Source organism: Notothenia rossii (assembly GCF_949606895.1).
Source record: "Notothenia rossii genome assembly, chromosome: 3".
In the NCBI taxonomy this organism is placed as follows: domain Eukaryota; kingdom Metazoa; phylum Chordata; class Actinopteri; order Perciformes; family Nototheniidae; genus Notothenia; species Notothenia rossii.
The window spans coordinates 3,459,148-3,479,281 of record NC_136901.1 but is presented as its reverse complement, the minus strand read 5'-3'; the positions used below and the strand labels follow the sequence as shown (position 1 = coordinate 3,479,281).

The 20,134-nt window shown below is 39.4% G+C and overlaps 1 protein-coding gene and 1 long non-coding RNA gene across 2 annotated transcripts; both read left to right on the top strand.

Annotated features, from left to right (window-relative positions):
- The first annotated feature begins 6,032 nt into the window (after positions 1-6,032).
- Positions 6,033-20,131, top strand: LOC307034372 (E3 SUMO-protein ligase KIAA1586-like). The gene is made up of 3 exons (XM_079673195.1): positions 6,033-6,599; positions 16,884-16,979; positions 17,146-20,131. The coding sequence occupies exons 1-3, from the start codon at positions 6,374-6,376 to the stop codon at positions 19,038-19,040; spliced, it is 2,217 nt and encodes a 738-aa protein (XP_079529321.1). The 5' UTR covers positions 6,033-6,373; the 3' UTR covers positions 19,041-20,131.
- On the top strand, positions 7,062-15,314 carry LOC307034349. The gene is made up of 2 exons (XR_013806866.1): positions 7,062-9,849; positions 10,190-15,314. It is a non-coding gene; the product is annotated as an uncharacterized lncRNA (long non-coding RNA).
- Positions 20,132-20,134: the final 3 nt, after the last annotated feature.

Genomic DNA, 20,134 nt, shown 5'->3' with positions numbered 1-20,134 from the left:
AATTGTGCCACGAATGACACATATGATGTTTGTCAATCTTAAACAATCATTTCCATGCAAAAAAAGTCACAGTTTGTCGTAAAAATGCTGAAATATAAGACTATGAATAATACGCAACTAGAAAGACTACAAATCCCAAATGCATTCTGGGTCGCGTAAGTGATGTCATAGGCGATAATGCTCCAAGACTGGTTGTGACTCGCAAAGCAAAGAGGAAGAAGAAGACTGATTTATTCCCTCCAATAAATATAAGAGATTGCTCCAATAAATTCACTTTTACAAGATGCCTGTGTGCTTTGTACGAGGTTGTAATCACAAAAGAGATCATACCACTTGCTCGTTCTATCGCTTCCCGTCTGATGAAAGGACCAGGAGTCGTTGGACCAAACATATCAGGTAATATACATGTTTTGCATGGAACATAGTCAAGTTAGCTACCTAGCTAGTAGCGAGCATGTTAGTTAGCATTATATTACATTACTTATCCTTGTCATTTGTATTAGCCTTAACATGAAGTAAACCGAAATGTTAAACAGTAAGAGTAGTCATGATGGTAAGTATTTTGTGAAACATTTGAAGAGTAGCCTATACACAAGTTATTGAGCCGTTTCCGCTCTACATCCTGAACTCCTCCCTTCGATGCAATGCACTTCCGTTTTGGCGGACTGGGTTTGTTTTGCTAGCTAGCTCCGTTGTGCCGACAAAGCACTGATATCGCAGAGACAAAGAGGATATAACAATTACAACATGAAGAAAAGTGGTTCGGGAACTACGTGTGCGGTAGTTGGTTGCAATCACTCGAGAAAGCACCTGAACGAGTGGTTAGATAGAGAGTGCTACGACCACAAACCAGCACCCAGCACCCAGCCATGTTGTTCATTAAATACAGATAAACACAACAAATACTGCATGCATTGTATTTTTTAATATTATATATGAATATTTTCATAGTGATGTAATTGTGTGGGCTGCTTTTATATTTTAATTTGTAATACCTGTTAGGATTAAACATGTGATCTTTCTTGTTGAAGCCATTTCTTTAGTTTCCTCTCAACAATTAATTAATTCAGTGTTATTTATGTACAGTATGAGCTTAATATGAATGATGAACTGTGTTAAAAGAAATTGTAGCACTCTAAGGAACATATGAAATGCAATAATGCAATAACAGTGCAATAATGAAATTAAATTACATCAAACTTTATTTTCACTCAAACAGTACAGGCACATATGATATATTGCACAGCATAAAGAGATCATGTAAATTGTGCATTATGTAAACAACAGACAACTGTTGGCTCCTGTGGGCATGACCTAAATAAGGCAGTTTATTTTGGTTTTATGCTGGGCCACGTCGTCATGTTATCCTCCCAGTTTTGCACTGAATTCGGGTGGGGGAGAGTAACGCCATCTCCAGTCAAAGAAGTAGAATCGTGTTCCCAAGCTAGCATCACTGTTAGCATCGAAATCGCTGTGTTTACACCAGTGCCCGTCTGACTGTTTACATCGGTTTACACCGACAGACGCTGTGCAAAAGACTTCCGGCGGAAATGAAGTGCATTTGTGTAGGGTTATGGCGCTACCCGTGTTTTGGCGCGTAAACTTGTCTATCGCCCCCTCCACCAGGTGCTAAGGGGGCGGGAGGTAGGCTAACGCCACATTAGTATCAGCGATACTTCATGCTATCTGCACAAATGGTTAACATTGACCATTAAAAGATCAGGCAGTTCAGGGAGAGTCGAAGGAAGGAAGGCAGGCAGCTTTGCATGACATTCTTCTGGACGTGTTTCATTGTGATGATATTGAGAGTGAGTCAATCTGTTTGTTGGAAAGACAGTAGTTGAGTGATTAATGAGAGAAAATTATTAAAAGAGATAATTATTCAGTGTTGTTACTTTAAAGTGTTGTTACTGACCTGTTTCTCTTTTATTTTCTTTACCTCACCTGTAACTGCTGAGACCCTGAGGAACATGCACACTGACCTGCTCTGGCAACCTGATTTCCACTGTACGTGATAGTATTTGGTTATGGTATATTATTTATATACATCAAAGGCACAACGCACCCCCCAGAGACACACATGTATTGAGTGTGATATTTTGCATAGGTCATGTGAAATCATCTTTACATACTAGAAAACTGTAGGAGCGGCAACTTGTTTTGAAATTGAATTTTTAATATCCGATAATAAAGTTGATCTGTTTTCTTTATTCTTCTCTCTCCCCAGCTCCATCCATCACCGTTCTCTGTTCCTGCAGGTCCTGCCTGCTAATCAATGCTTTATGTTTTTACACAATTACAAATAAAGTCAATGTATTGTATGACATGAAGTTGTGCTTCATTCTGAGTCAATAATAAATTCATTCTGCTTTCAACTGCAAAATTATTGTGGACTGCACCGACATCCATGTAGCAGCCCCCCCCCCCCCAGTAAGATGAACCAAGCAAAGCTGACATACTCAACATACAGCTGTGCTCTTAAGTTTACATGAAGAATTTGTGAAATATTGGTAATAACAGGTTTAAATGATTATTAGTAATTAATTATATAATTTTCTCATCGTAGATGAGCAGATGAGAAAAGCAGAATATGCAGCTGCCATTTTCCACATGGAAAGAGAAAGGGCCAAGTGTATTTGAGTGGACAAAAGAGAAATCCCAAATACGAAAAATAAAATTATACAATTTAGATATGTATACAAATAAATACATATCCTATATACACCATCATGTCTAATGATGGTGTATGATGTAGAAGGAAGTGTGGTAGATAACAATTAAATATAGAGTTACATACAGATCCATGTTACAGCAAAAGATGGAATAACTAAGAAGCACACAGTATAATAATAATTACACGCAACAATTAAATAACTGCTCAGCATCTCCACCACAATCCCAATCTGCTGTGTCCTGTCTTCTCCCCCTCTGCATAACACCCCATCACACAGACGAAACACAACGCAGAGTCCGAGGGTGTTAAGAGTATGTTTATTTCAATGTCCTCCTCTCTACTGGCCAACACAGGGAGCATATGCTGGGTGTAGAATTGTTCCAGGAGGAGGAGATTTCCATGCCATGCAGGGTCTTTGGGGATGGGGATGATGATCCCCTCCTTCGTGGTCCACAGTAGCAGAGACTCCGGTCTGTGATGTGCAGCTGTTATATAATATACAATACATTTTTTTGAAAAACATTTGATCAAAAAATAAGGATTTGGTCAGGATCTAGAGTCAGTGTGTAGTTTATTAATAATCAATGCTCTCTACATTAGGAAAACACATACCAGTGTACCAGAGGGAGTCACACACAGCTGTGCCTAGATAACCAAACAAATTGACAACAGGGATGCAAACTCATCAGGTATGAAAAAGGTGACAAGGATCCGAGCCCCCTGACCCCACAGAATATCGGCTTTAAAATGAGTGATAACAGGATTTTAGCAGTCAGAACAACTAAAGCAGCAGTGTTAATATTAACAGAAACGCCATAGAGTCACATCTAATAGAAATATATAAAAGCATTTATTTAATTGTGTAGCAGTCAGTTTATAATTTTGGCAGCACTGTTGAGCATTTAGAAAATGTATTTTCATGCCTCTGTGCAAGGCTTAGTCTTTCTATCTTTATAGCCACTGGTGTAAAGTAACTAAGTTCATAAACTCAACAAGTACTATACTTGGGCACAATTTTGAGATACTTGTACTTTACTTAAGTATTTCAATGTTTTGCTACTTTGTACTTCTACTCCACTACAGTTCAGAGGTAAATGGTGTACTTTTAATCCACTACATGTATGTAATACCTTTAGTTACTTTACAGATGTGGATGAATGATGTGAAATATAATCAAGTGTTAAATCAGACTTTAGTTCCACCTGGAGTAAATCCACAAGCTACCCTGCAGTATACAAAGTCATTCAAGCTAGCTGCTCCTTTACCAGCTTTGAGAACACTTTAATGATCAGTCATTATAAAACATATCATATCTATTATTCTGAAATGGACCAATCTGCAAAATGACTACTTTTACTGTCGCTACTTTCACTATATTTTGATAATAATACTTTTCTACTTTTACTTGAGGAACATTTGGAATGCAGGACTTTTACTGTAACAGAGTATTCCTACACTCTGGTACTTCTACTTTTACTCAAGTACAAGAACTGAGTACTTCTAATTTTAATCAATTACAAGATATATACTTATACCACCTCTGTTTATAGCCTATGAAAAAAACGATTAGAAAACGAAGGCTAAAGCTAACGTTAGCAGATAGTGACAATGTATGCTAGTTAGCTAGCTCAACGATAATATTGCGACGGGAAAAAAAAACTTTTCAGTGCACATCACGCTCTGCCGCTCCGACAGGGAGCTCTACTCTGAACACCTGAACAGCCCGTTCTAACAGCTGTTCACCAGCGGTCCAGTCTGTGCCACAGGGACTCCGGACGCACAGTTAATATTAACGAACGCACCGTAGGTAATGCTGAAGCTAGACCATCATCGCCGAGCAGCAGAGGCTTATTATACATCATGAGCAGAGCCGACAGGCAGGAAGACTCGAGCACACAGCTCGCGCTTCATTATAATATATAAAAAAAGCTCGCGGCCGCACATTAATCCGGGTCCCAGACCCCCTCCCATACCCAAAAAATATTTTTATTGCAGATCTACGGGAATCACAAAAACGACCTATTTTGGATTCAAAACAGAGAATTTCGCCGAAAGGTGACAAGTTTGCATCCCTGGACAAGATAACCAAAATCCTTGAATCTACACACAGCAAATAAACTCAAATGACACAACGAGATGTAAAAAGGAGATCACACATATAGAACTGGCCGCTTCAATCTGAAGAGCAACTAAAACAAAACACGGGAGTGGATCTTGTTCTTGTGAACACTAATGTTATCCACAGCATACACAGACACCACAAAGTTCTTAAGGAGAAAACTAGTTGCTAAAACAAAACACGTTAGTGTACCTTGTTAGCTAGCTGACATTAACCTTAAACATTGCACTCATATTACTCACTGAAACCTTGTAAAGCCGGTTCCGCATGCTGGCTCTTACAGAACCGCTCCCTTTCGTGTATGTACAGCTCTCAACATGCCCAGACTTGTAGTGATTTTCACCTCGTTTTATACTTTTTCGCCTCATTCTGAAAGAAACAGGTGAAATTTACTAACGTGACAGCCATCTTTGTGATGGTGACGCGTATTGTGCGAGACCAGAGACCTGTAGTTCACTGAGAGGTTTCACACAAAAAAAATTGTAACTTCACAGTTTTACGTCACATTTTTATTTTTTTGACTTGCAAAATGTTCTTTTAATTTGACAAACATCATATGTGTCATTCGTGGCACAATTCAAACGGGTTCGAAAGATGACTTTTCTCTCTCCATTGACGTCAATGTATAAGTTTCCGCTTCCGGGGTCCCATGGGTCGGAAGTAGATGGGCGGGACTTCGCCTCTCTATAGACTTCTGCTTTCAGACGTAGTTAATTATGAACTAACCCTTACCCTATCCCAGGGATCACCAACTACATTTGTCCAAGGGCCAACATGAGGTCAGAGGTCAAGTCCTCAGATTTTAGAGTCAACTCAAATACCAGATCTGAGCACTTCTATATGTGTTCTTAATATAGTTCGCTATCTGTGTTCTTTTTTTAAATGTTTGTTTTTTATATTTATGTATGCACCAAGACACCTAGTCAAATTCCTCGTACGTGTGAACCTACCTGGTAATAAACCTGTTTCTGATTCTGATGCTACTTTTACTGAAGAACCAGATCTGAGTAGTTCTACTCTTATTGAAGTACTATAATAATAATAATAATAATAATAATAATAATAATAATAATAATAATAATAATAGATTACATTTGTATAGCGCCTTTGAAGGAACCCAAGGCCGCTTTACATGGTGGACAAACAAACAAACAAACAAACAAAAGGGGCAAATAATAAAGTAAAACAAATTAAATAAATAGCAGTAGGAGAGGAAGCAGGGGGCTGTGATCAGTGGTGTAGTCCAGGGTATACGCAGGTATACGGCGTATACCCACTTATTTTTCAGACAGCATGGCGTATACCCACTTCTCAATCACCGCTGGTGCGCATTATTTAGTAGTGGCTCAATGTCATTTCATAGTACTGTGAAGACTCATGACACAAACCTACTCTGCCTCATATTGGCTAACTCTATGCCTTCGCTGGTTAGATTGGTCAGGTTTTCAGCGCGAGAACTGATGAAAAACCAATCAGAGGCAGAGTAGGGCGGGTCTTAATAAGGGAAAAAAACTGCATATAGACAAATGTTAATTTACTTTCAACTATTTGCCATTACAAAAATTGTATGAACTGTTAAAATGAAGCGAGCCATTCAGACTAAAATTTCCTTTTACAATAAACGTCCTTGTGGAACTACATCGGCCAGCAGCTCAGCTACAGATAGTGAGGCTAGAACACCGGAGCTGTTAGCTGATAGCCCTGTTATCATCATCCCTGACATCAGCCCAACACCTGCGCTCCCTCCGTCCCCCTCATCCGTTGAAGAGGATGCTGACAGGGAAGGAGATGAAGACGACAATAACGGTGGGTCTCACTTCTATATTTTAAGATTTTTGTAACAAATCGTAGCTAGGTAGTCATATATACTAACATAAAAGTAGTAATAGCATTATTTTCGTTAATAGTTGGTTTCAACTTTTAAATTTAGTATTTCTGATTCTAGTGGCGCTAGTTAGCTATTATAGCTTCATGGCAATGAGCACAGCACACCTTAGTGAGACAGAAAGACATTTGGAAAATACATCCATTATTTGCTGCAATCCATATTTATTACTCTGAACTTTATTGTGTCCCTTATGCTAAGTGTCTGCCCCAACTTTATTTTCCCGACATTTACATTTATCTTGTACACAAAATCCATCCCCATACACCAGAGATAGCCTGAAGGCTTTTCAAGAGCATAGCTAGGTACCACGCAATCTGAAGAACGTTAGCGCTTAGCTAACGTTAACTAACATAATGCTAAGATCATCGTGTGTTTTGAAGGATTATTTGAATTATTTGAAGGATTAAAGTAACGTGTTATGGCAGGAAAATTCAATCTGGTATATTCATTTTAATGTCACCTTATATAGACTATGTGTTAAACTTGTGATTTCTGCATTGAGTGACTTCTGCCTAGCAGATACCAAGAAGAGGCCCCTAGGGTCTCTCTGTTAATTATCAATAGTCCTTGCAATTAACAGGGGAAGTCCCAGATACATTTTCAGATATAAGGCAGTTAAAGTCTTGTAGAATTAATGTTTATCTCCTACACATCCTGCAGGCCTGGAGACTTGGGTCACCCAGCAGTAAACAAGATAAACGTCCTTTTGAGCTTATCAATAAAATGTATTCATTCCTAGTAAGCTGACTTTGGGGTGAAGGGAAGTTCAGGGAAGCCATTAAGCCACAAGAACAATTAAACTTCTGTTAATCAACCAAAACTCATGACTTTTGGAGGGCTACAAACATCGTGGAGAAATTAGCTTAAACATGTTTTATTACTCTATGGGAAATGGAAGCAGCATGTCAAATGATCAGGGAAATCTACTTGTTTTAAATATATGTGTGTGGTTGATTGCTTTGTATTAATAATAGCAGTATGTGTAAAGGAAGCTGGAAATATGCAATGTGAAACCTTTTATTTGAAATAAAGATTCTGCAGGGAATATTCTTAAAGAACAATAGCTCAAGTGTCTGAAAGAGCTGCAGGCTAAATGAGTGTGCGGTACTTTTTACTGCTTGAGAGCATAGGTAATGTGTTCCTCGTTATTATTGATATGAAAGTAATTAACATGTATTACGTATATTTAGCCAACTATAACAACTATATCTTAAAACATACTTTTAACTTGTGTGTGGTAACCTGAAGGGGGGAAGATGGACTCAGGGACCAAGGGCCATAAAGGAGATGTGTGTGTGCTGGCTGCAAGATGTGAAATAAGATAAGGAAACTTGTTGTTTAGAGCAGGTTCGTACCAGACACCAAAAGGTGTCTGGTCTTCGTCAAACTGAATGAGACTTTTTGTTTCCGGGTTTCTTCTGCTGTGTCGCACTGATTGGGTGCGACAGGCCATGTGTTGGTCTCTGCCAATAAGATGACCTCTGGGGGAAAGCACGTACACCTCCTCCTCCTGTGTTTTAGTATGAAAGACTGTGTTTTCCTTTGGTTCGCGCTCTTGTTTTTCACCAGCCGTTCCTGAGACCTGTCTCACACGTGGGGTAGAACCTGAGCCCGGAGTACTCTGCAGAGTGCTTCGTGATTTCTTTGTATTTGTATTTGTATCGTTACTGTATATCATTAAAGCAGGATTATTGTTTAACTTGTATTCTGGTGTTTCTTAATCCCTCTCTTCTCCCGAATTCATCCAGCTTGTCAAACGACACGCGGAGACGAGGTTGGTTTGCAACATCCTCAAAATCTCCAACAAGTGGTGACCCGACGTTTCTGAGTGGGGTGTTTTCGGGGAAGAGACCACCAGCGGCAAGCGGACGAATGGTCCGGAGAAGAGGCCTAGAATAATCTCTGACAACTAAAACGAGGATCCTTCAATTGAAAGGTGAGCAGACAAGCCTGTTTCTATCGAAGGTCTGTAATTGGCTAAACTAAATTTTAGAGTTGTCAGAGACATATTCCGGTGTCATAGTTGTTGCGGTGGAATATACAAATACATATTTTAGATAGGTAGGAAAGTTATATAACATAAAAGTGAATCAACGAGGTATGTAAGACGAAGGTGAAAGGCCCCGTACTTTTTTCAGAAAGGAGACGGCTGAAGACTCGTTGGGGGACGTCCAGTGACCGTTTTCAGACGGCATCCAGGAGACGAATCTGAATAACAATTCTTAGGTTCATAGGAATCGAAGTTGAGTTATAAGTAAAATCCAAAGGAGAGTAACGCAACCTTCAAAAAGCAATTTTGAAGTGACCGGACCTCATTAATCCTTTGTTCTGTGGGGGTTGAATCTGTGAACATTTACTGGTAACAAGGACAGTAAGTCAGATCAATAGATATGAAGTCTGTGAATATTGACTGGTAACAGAAACAGCCTAAGTCAGATCAATAGATATGAAGTCTGTGAATATTGACTGGTAACAGAAACAGCCTAAGTCAGATGAATAGATACGAAGTCATAATGAAGGGAAAAGTTTAACGAGAGGAGCGTGAGTTAAGAGCTTACGAGGACAGTGGGTTCAAGCAAAAAAAAATTGAATAAGAGGATAGCAGAAGTGTTAATTGTTGAAAGAAGCCCCCCCTTTTCCAAAGGAGAGGCTGAGAGCTACAGCGGGGGAGAGAGAAGGGGGTGTCAGTATTTGTCTGTGAGTTTCCCCCACCCTTTTTCCTCTCGAGAGCAGCAGCGGCCCGGAGGGTGTCTGCTTGCTTTTGTCTCTAGTGATCTGAAGTTGGACTGAAATACATAGAAAATTAACAGATCAAGGTGTGATTTGAAGTGGTAGATATATTGAAATTAATAAACAATGATTTGCTGTTATTTAAATATAGTCTTTGACAACTGATTGATACCGTTGCATTGCGTTGTGAATTTCATAGTATTTGTCATTAACTAAGGATTGTACTTAATTATACTTCAAGGAAAATTATGTTACATACAGTAACCTTAGGGGAAAGTAAAAAGAGATTTACTGAGAATATGAAGTACATTAAAGTTAAGGTTTTATTCAAATTAAATATGATAGGTGGATTTCTCCATCTAGAATACGACATGGAAAGAGGAACATTTGTTAGACATGAAATAACGAACTCATTGGAAGAAATATATATATTGAGAGGTTATTTAGGAGTTGTTATCATATACAGTTACTCTCAGTTGAGGGTTGTTTAAAGTAGATAGGAAACGGAAAACGTAAACGATTCACCACAGTGGTGTTTTTTAGTTTATGAAGAAGAAGTAGACAGTAAAAATAAGGTTTTTGTAAATGTGTCAGTCAGAGGGAATCTGTTCATGTTTAAGCATGACAGAGGTCCTGCACGAGGTTTTTCTCCAGCCATCTCACACAGTTTCACAAAGGGGTGATTTGTGAGGGGCTGGAGCGGAGGCAGCTGCAGGGCGCAGTGAGACAGAAAGACAGGAGAAATGAGACGGTTTGAAGAAGTATAGAGAGAGTACAGGTTATATAGAGTTACTACTATTCTGGAAAATGTCATATTGTTTTGTGAGTAACATAAAATAAGAATATATTTACTAGATATAAGAACAACAGGCTTATCTAGGTTAACAGAACATTGCTATTAACCAGTTTCAGCTGCAACTATCCTGTCTTTGTTCTAAAGAGAACGTACGTTGCATTTACAATTAATATTAAGAAATGTTCACAATTGATACCATTAAAGACCGTTTGGGATGAATAGGACGAGTTTGTCATAAACATTCGTGCTTAGATGGAATAAAAGTGTTGAGAGATGTTCTCAAAAATGGGAGTTTTCACAATGCTTTTAGTTTTTATTGAAACAATTAAGTAATAAGGACAGAAAAATGTTCCGTGATGATTTATTTAGGTTTCAGCTTTAGTAATAATGAAGATTACATTTTGTAATAATTCCTTTAAGTGTTCCAAAATATATTCATTAACTGTAGTCAGATTACTTGTTTTAAATATATAGCGCTGGATACAGTTAGTTTTGTATTCTGTTACAAATCTAACCATGCTTGTAACACACAACTTAGATAAACAATTTGAAAAGAATAGAATAAGCAAGAAGATTAAAGATTAATCTATAGTGGTTAAGAAAAGTTTTTGTTTTGCCTATTAACTGAGAACTGAAGTAATGAAGAATAGGAAGACTGTTACCATTAATGGGTTTAACATTCACATGTTTCAGCATTCCTGACCATATAGACACTCAGCTGTTTTATTTTGTCACCCGCTGGGGGAGAGATTTACATTGAGTTTTTCTCAGTAGCTGATTTGCTGTGATTACAGCAGCATTGGATAGTTGTGCGCCACCTTTGGGTTGTACTCTGAATCAGGGTGTTGGTGAAAAGTTGCTCATTGCAAACAGAAGAACTGTGCAAAGAACACATCTCAGAGGAGGGTTTCAAAGTTTGCTTGTGCCTCGTTGTCAAGGCAACCGTGGTGTGAAGAGGTACTGCAGTTTTGGGGGATTTCTGCGGCACAGAGGACAACGTGTGTCTGCTGATTGTATCACATTGATCCAGAGGTCCCTTCCCCCTCAGGACATCACAATGCCAGAGAGAGTTTCCTTGGAGCCCACTGACCAGGGCCGGTTCTAGCTTTTTGGGGGCCCTGCCACTGACTACAGCTGAAGAGGACAATGAATCATTGACTGTTCTCAATATGACAAGATCTTGAGACAGGCTGGTCTCAGTCTGTTCAGACTCTGAAGAAATCATGCAATGATTTTACAGCATAACTGTGCAAGAGTTTATCAGAAGGTGGTGTAGAACGATATGCTTAGTGTTTAGGAAAGGAGGCTGATTGTTTAATGATGGTCTGGAATGCTGAAAGGGTTAAGGTTTAATATCCTTGTTTGGCAAACAAGACATCTGATTATTATGTCACACATGATAATCTTGACATAGTGACTAGCTATGGGTAAACGTGTGGACGTTATACCATTATTATCATGAACTAAAAATAAATAGGGAAATAGTATCGGGTTAAAGATGAATGGATTTCATATCCTAGAGAGGATTAGTTATATTGTGAATACTTTACAAGGTATTTACTAATGTATTTTGAAGAACACACAAGAACACAGGTCCAGTTTTGTTTTTTTCTAGATTACATTTTCAATTACCAAAACTGTTCAGCTTAGGTCTAGCTTTAGACTTTGATAGTAAAAGAGTATTTAGGCTTATTTTTGTATATCCGACATTTTTTAAATATGTTGGCTATTCACTAGATAGAGAGATGGCATTACTCTCTATTTGTTAAGAACATTTCTGAAGATTAAATATTTGTTTCATTCCTAATATTCCTATTTAGGATGTAATTTGAGAGTAACAAGGCTGATGCTGAAATTGGAAAATATGTTAGTGGTTTACATGATGTAAACAAAACAAAAAAAAAAGATTTTGTTTGTTCAACCTCCAGTTAGATCTGAAACAGTAATAATGATCGATTTGGCCAAAGCTTAGTTTAACATCCTGATGTAACATTATGAGGTATGTTCACTTCTAAGGGTAAACAAATTGATAAAATGGATTATTATTATTATTGATTAATTTGGAATATTAATTCAAAAGGCCGTTTTCTGCAGGTTCACTTAAGAATGCCTTGCATGAACATTTGTCAGAACATTTGTTATTGTGTTTCCTAGGGGCGGTATATTAATAAAGTGTATTGATCATTTGTTTGTTAAACATCTGAAGAAAATGGTGCTGCGAACACGAGAAAAACTTTGTTGCATTGGTTGACATCAACACAATGATGTCACTAGTACAACTCCAGCTAGTAGAATATTAAAGTCTCTGCAGAGCACGACACATGGCCAATGAAACTGAGACCAAATGACCTTTGACCCTGACTGACAGTGTGACTTGAGAACAGCACTATCAATGACTGACTCTGGGGCTGACCAAACTTGACTTTACAACCTGACAGTGTGGGTGTGAATGAATTTCTGCATGTGATCAGTGTAACTGCATGATTCTAAAACAATAACTAACCGAGCATGTTTTTAGACTAATACATTATTTTGGAGCTCCATGGGAAACACAGGTTTCCTACAATTCCACACATTTGGAAAAATGCACATGTGACCCGTTTCTAATTCCCACAGGAGTTGGCGGTTTGCAAATGTAAAACTCAAACTAAAATCTAAAGATTCTGTTTCTTTTAGGACTGCCAGCTGGAAATGAACACTTATTTTCCCTGGAGTGTTTACTGTGAAAAATGATGGATGTACTTTTGTGAATGATGTTTGGTATTTTCTTATAACCACTGGTTACCTGAAGGTTTTCTTCCCATACAGGATTTTATTACACATGTTTACATGTGTAAAAAGGGGGAGTGTGGGATATTTTCATTTAGGGACTGGAAGAAACCTGCCGCCCCAACTCAGATGTTCAATCTGACCATTGATTGACAGTTTTAGATTTAACCTGCTCCATATCTGGGGATAAGATAATGTTTGATTAATGTTGACATGTTTCTAATATTGATTGAGTTATAACAGGTAACACAGATGCAGAATCAGTGGCCAAGGGGCTACTGAGAGAGGTCATTCCAGAAAGAGAATGAGAAGGTGAACTGTGATAATGAAAACAATTTGGTAATATTTCAACAGGTATTAAAGTAACTGAGGTTTGAAATGTAGAAAGAACATATTACAGCTAAGTTAAAACATAGTAATGTAATGAGATAGAATTTAATTTAGACAACATCTTGTAACTAGCCTGGTAAAGAAGTAAAAGCCATAGACTGTTTAGATCATTATGGGGATGTACATTTAATTTAAAGTCATAATAGATAGACATTTGATGACGGTATGTTGGATTTCTGTATTCATTTTTCAGCTTGATAATATCCAAGCAGTGACAGGTAGAAGCAGTCTCGCCTGGAAATTATTCACTTTGTCAGTATCATGATTTTAGTTGTTTTTAATCCACAACATTAGTGTGTTTCTTTACCAGAAACATTAGCAGTTCATATTATATTTAGATTTTAAATGGGATCTCAAGGATTTCATTTATAATAACACAGATGCTTGTCAGGAATTCAGAGCTATTGAGATATTTAGTTCACCTGAAGATGTTGGGGTTTATTTTGTTGACACAGGCCAAGTATTAGAATTCTGAAGCGGCCTACCAGCGGTGGGTCAAACACCTGAGGGCCCAGAAGCACTGAGCGTAGACTTGAGGGGTGGGTATCAGATTTCTCCACACAGGTTGCTGACGCCAAAAGGGGGACCCGAGGAGCAGGAGGCCGACACAGCGGAGTTCGTCTAGCTGAAGGTCGTCAGGCCTACGTGACTCAACCCCAGGTTCTCCGGCCTCTACAGAGTGACCCAGAGGACATCTCATGCCGTCCGCCGAGGAGCAAAGGGGGACATCTGGTACTACTGGAGCCAGTGTGCGGCGAGGAACACTCCGGCTAGGACCTTGGAGGACATCAGGACGGACCTGGCTATCATCAACGCGGACATCCCTACAGCAGACGACTTGGAAGCAGGCATCAGCGGACTGGAGGAGAAGGACCTCGCGGACATCCCTACAGTAGACGACTTGGAAGGAGGCGTCAGCGGGCTGGGGGACTTCTCGAGGCAGCAGAGGAGTCTACTTCTCTCTGATCAGATTAATCAGTTCCACCTTTGAAGGAAAGGCCACATCTCCCCCTCCCTATCAGCTGCCCTTGTTGGCGTATTCTGCTGAGGGGGGGGGGCCTGATGATTCAACAACACGCAAGGATGCTGCTTTCTGGCACTCAGGCTCTCACTGATAGTTTCTTCACTGTCATTGGAGGTTGTTTTCTGTTCTCAAAGGTTTAATGAAGGGGGACAGACACAGTATTAAAGAAGGACAGTAGTTTTGTTTCAAATGTCTTATGTGTGTTGGTCTCGTTAATTCGAGACCAAAAAGGGGGAATTGAAGGATTATTTGAATTATTTGAAGGATTAAAGTAACGTGTTATGGCAGGAAAATTCAATCTGGTATATTCATTTTAATGTCACCTTATATAGACTATGTGTTAAACTTGTGATTTCTGCATTGAGTGACTTCTGCCTAGCAGATACCAAGAAGAGGCCCCTAGGGTCTCTCTGTTAATTATCAATAGTCCTTGCAATTAACAGGGGAAGTCCCAGATACATTTTCAGATATAAGGCAGTTAAAGTCTTGTAGAATTAATGTTTATCTCCTACACATCCTGCAGGCCTGGAGACTTGGGTCACCCAGCAGTAAACAAGATAAACGTCCTTTTGAGCTTATCAATAAAATGTATTCATTCCTAGTAAGCTGACTTTGGGGTGAAGGGAAGTTCAGGGAAGCCATTAAGCCACAAGAACAATTAAACTTCTGTTAATCAACCAAAACTCATGACTTTTGGAGGGCTACAAACATCGTGGAGAAATTAGCTTAAACATGTTTTATTACTCTATGGGAAATGGAAGCAGCATGTCAAATGATCAGGGAAATCTACTTGTTTTAAATATATGTGTGTGGTTGATTGCTTTGTATTAATAATAGCAGTATGTGTAAAGGAAGCTGGAAATATGCAATGTGAAACCTTTTATTTGAAATAAAGATTCTGCAGGGAATATTCTTAAAGAACAATAGCTCAAGTGTCTGAAAGAGCTGCAGGCTAAATGAGTGTGCGGTACTTTTTACTGCTTGAGAGCATAGGTAATGTGTTCCTCGTTATTATTGATATGAAAGTAATTAACATGTATTACGTATATTTAGCCAACTATAACAACTATATCTTAAAACATACTTTTAACTTGTGTGTGGTAACCTGAAGGGGGGAAGATGGACTCAGGGACCAAGGGCCATAAAGGAGATGTGTGTGTGCTGGCTGCAAGATGTGAAATAAGATAAGGAAACTTGTTGTTTAGAGCAGGTTCGTACCAGACACCAAAAGGTGTCTGGTCTTCGTCAAACTGAATGAGACTTTTTGTTTCCGGGTTTCTTCTGCTGTGTCGCACTGATTGGGTGCGACAGGCCATGTGTTGGTCTCTGCCAATAAGATGACCTCTGGGGGAAAGCACGTACACCTCCTCCTCCTGTGTTTTAGTATGAAAGACTGTGTTTTCCTTTGGTTCGCGCTCTTGTTTTTCACCAGCCGTTCCTGAGACCTGTCTCACACGTGGGGTAGAACCTGAGCCCGGAGTACTCTGCAGAGTGCTTCGTGATTTCTTTGTATTTGTATTTGTATCGTTACTGTATATCATTAAAGCAGGATTATTGTTTAACTTGTATTCTGGTGTTTCTTAATCCCTCTCTTCTCCCGAATTCATCCAGCTTGTCAAACGACACGCGGAGACGAGGTTGGTTTGCAACATCCTCAAAATCTCCAACAGTTTGGTGACGTGACACAGCTATCTACTTAATTGTAACATTAGCTGTGGCAACTGAAGATTAGTGTTTTGGATTGTCAGCGTTTTCCTGTCAAATGGAGATAAAAAATTAGCTAGCTAGCACTAGCAGCTACATAATTTGAGGTTAATGTAGCTAGTGCTAATTTATAGGAGACTGCACAATCTGAGGGTAGATGTTGGCTGCCAGTGGTCTCTTCTAATTAAAGACAGCCATTTATCCCGCCGATCTACCTCTTTTAGGATTGAATAAAGTCTTATATCTGTGTTACTTTGGCGACTGTTGTTTCAGCCAACAGCTTAAAAATAGCAAGGGCATTTTGACCTTGTGCGATGCACAGCCAGATTCGGGCATAGCGACGCTACGTGGAATCCACGAATTTGGATACATTATGAAAACGGGTACTTTTATTTTGAAGGCAGGATGCGGTAGGAAGTAAAAGACGTATATGACGGTAAAAGTTTAAAAGTGCGTCTTCCTCACGAAAGGAAACGTGCTGTTGTTTACCAAGGACCTGGTTGAAAAGGGCACAAGGTTTGTCTGTGTTTAGGTCTAATTTGTGTGCAACATTGAGTCACGTCATAACGCCTTTTCTTAGAAGAGTTTTCACACTTTGTATTGACACAGCCATGGATAAAGCTACAGCTAGGCCCTGTGTAATTGACTATTTGACTATTTGGGGGCTAAAATGAAAAAATCTAATAATGCAGATTATGAAGGTGACAACTTTACACTTTTGAATAGGTTATGGTCATTGTTCCCCTTTTATAGCCTATAATTCAATCACTTTTGTTGTTCTTCCCTTAGACATCAATAATGACTGGCCTGACCTGTGGACTGTCAATCAAAAAGAGGATTTTAAATCCAAGAACCCCTGGTTGGGATCCAAAAACAAAAAACTTGGTAAGTTTAGGTATCTTGTTAGTTTAGGTAGCTTCTGAAACAGTGGACAAACATTAATATTGTGTGCGTGTGTGTGTGTGTGTCCTTTTATGTATATGGAAAAAATAGACCATGCACACATACAGCTGTGGATACAGTAGTTACATTGTATGTTTATGCTTCACAGGATGTCTGGTTTGTAGCAGTGTGAACTCCATTGGGATCAACAAGAAGCAAGGTGTATCACTCTCAAGAGAATGGATGAACTTTGAAATTCAAGTGTCTTCTCAGGGAAGTAGAGAAACAAGTCTGTCAGTCTTGAGAAATAAGATCAGGAAACATGCTTTGTCCAAGGCACACTCTCAGGCTGTGAAGGTGGCAGAACAACAAAAAGAATCGGCCATTGAGAATGCAGTGGAGGTTATGACTGAGTCCTACAAGAAGGAAACTGATGCTGTGTTCCGAACAGCCTACCATTTGGCCAAAAAGAACAGACCCTTTTCTGACCATGAGAGCCCCATTGAGCTGCAGGAACTGAATGGTGTTAAGATGGGCTCAATACTTCATTCACGTTACAGTGCAACACAAATCATACAACATGTTGCCAGTGAGATGCAGAGCAAAATTGTGAGTAACATAATAGCATCATCCACGAAGTTAGCTGTCCTTATTGACGAGGCCTCTTCTTTAAGTCACAAACCTGTCATGACAGTTTCTGTAAAAGCGTCAATTGAAGGAGCAAGCCCTGAGTTCATTTTCCTTGATCTAGTTGAATTAGACAATCAGAGAGCAGATGGCATAGAACAGGCTTTACTCACCTGTTTAATGAAGGCTGGCTTTACAGAAGAGTGGCTTCTTGAAAACTGGGTAACATTTGTGTCTGATGGAGCCAGTGTCATGCTAGGAAAGAAGTCAGGAGTAGCAACCAGGTTGACCTCGAGATTCCCAAGGCTCTTTGTGTTGCACTGTATGAACCATAGGCTGGAACTAGCTGTGTCAAATGCTGTTGATGAGGTGACGGGTGTCAACCACTTTAAAATATTTATGCAGAAGCTATATTCACTTTATAGTATGTCGAACAAAAATGAGCGTGAACTCAAAGATGCAGCAGCTGAAGTAGGCTCACAACTTCTTCGCATTGGCAGAGTTTTAGATGTACGCTGGGTGGACAGTAGCTTTCGTACTGTTCGTGCTGTGTGGACATCCCTGGGAGGTCTTGTGCAGCACTTTAAGAATGCGTCTTCCGATGAGATGAGGTCCACCAAAGAGAAACAAATGTACAGAGGTTTATTATACCGTCTTCAAAGTCCTGAATTTATCTGTGACCTTGGGCTCATGTATGACACTCTCCATGAACTAAGTGTCCTGTCACTGGAGCTTCAAGCTCATTCTATAACTCTCCTCAGAGCAGAGCATCTGCTGAAACGCTCAATCAGAGTGATACAGTCTTTCAAAGAGAGTCCAGGTGAAAAATACTGTGAGGCTTTAGAGGCAAAAGAGGCTGGGGAGTATCGCTCTATAGCTCTAGTAGGAAATGCAAAGCTGAAGTCAATCAATCCAGGCCAGTTCTTACAAAGCCTTGTGAACAATCTTGAGCAACGCTTGTCTTTCGAAGATGCGGTCATCAAGGACTTCAGCATCCTTGATCAGAGTAAATGGCCATCAAGCCCCAGCATTCGCCATGGTGAAGACCAGGTTAAGCGACTGTGCAAGCGATTTCACTTGTGCACAGACCAAGCACTGAATGGGATGCGAGACCTACTGGAAGAGCCCAATAGTGAGCCCAAGGACCTAAAACCACTCATGAACTGTATGAAGACATTCCCTGTCAGCACAGCAGAGTGTGAGAGGAACTTTAGCCTTATGAACAATATAAGCTCAGACAAAAGGGCTGTACTACTGATCTCAAACATAGCAAACTTGATGATGATTAATATCAACGGCCCCCCTACTTCTATGTTTGATCCTCAAAAGTATATGAGGACCTGGTTGAAGAGACACCGTGCTGCCACTTCTATGCGTTCAAGGCAATGCGGTGTGAAAACTCCTGCAGAAAGCAAGTCTGTCTGGAAAATACTGTAATATGAGCACTTACTTAGAAACCCAGCACTGGGTTGAGAGAGTCACTTTGGTTTTCATGGATATGTTGTAAAATGTATATATTTTTGTTCATTGTTAACTATATATTGTTGTTTTGTAACATATCGTTTTGAATTTATTGTTGAATTATTTGAATGATGATATTCAATATTTGTGGTGATATTTATTTATATATATGGTGATATTTATCTATATTGCCAAAAGTATTGGGTCACCTGCCTTGATGTGCATATGAACTTAAGTGACATCCCATTCTTAATCCATAGGGTTTCATATGACGTCGGTCCACCTTTTGCATCTATAACAGCTTCAACTCTTATGGGAAGGCTTTCCACCAGGTTTAGGAGTGTGTTTATGGAAATATTTGACCATTCTTCCAGAAGCGGCAACTGAAGTTGGATGAAGAGACTGGCTCTCAGGCTGTGCTCCTAATTCATCCCAAGGGTGTTCTATTGGTTTGAGGTCAGGACTCTGTGCAGGCCAGTCAAGTTCATCCACACCAAACTCTGTCATCCATGTCTTTATGGACCTTGCTTTGTGCACTGGTGCACGGTCATGTTGGAACATGAAGGGGCCATTCCCAAACTGTTTTCAAAGTTGGGAGTATGGAATTGTCCAAAATCTCTTGGTTAAATTACCTCACAAATGCGCTTCTGGAAGAATGGTCAAAAATTCCCATAAACACACTCCTAAACCTTGTGGAACGCTCTGCTTATTTATATAACAAATAATTCACTCATGAGAAGGAACGACAGATGTCCCGTAATGTAGTGGAGTAAAAGTAAGATATTTTACTTTGAAATGTAGTGGAGTAAAAGTAAAAAGTCCCCCAAAATGGAAATACTTAAGTAAAGTACAGATACTTCAAAAAAGTACTTAAGTACAGTAACGAATTACATTTACTTCGTTACTGTCCACCACTGTGTGTAAGTAATACTGAGTAACTATACTGGGTTAATATTTTTGGGGTGAACTAAATAGAGTATGTCACTATAAAACAGGGCGATAATCCTTTGCACTATGGGCTGCTTAAAAGAAATTGCAAAACTAAGAGTATACCCACTTCTCCAGGGACC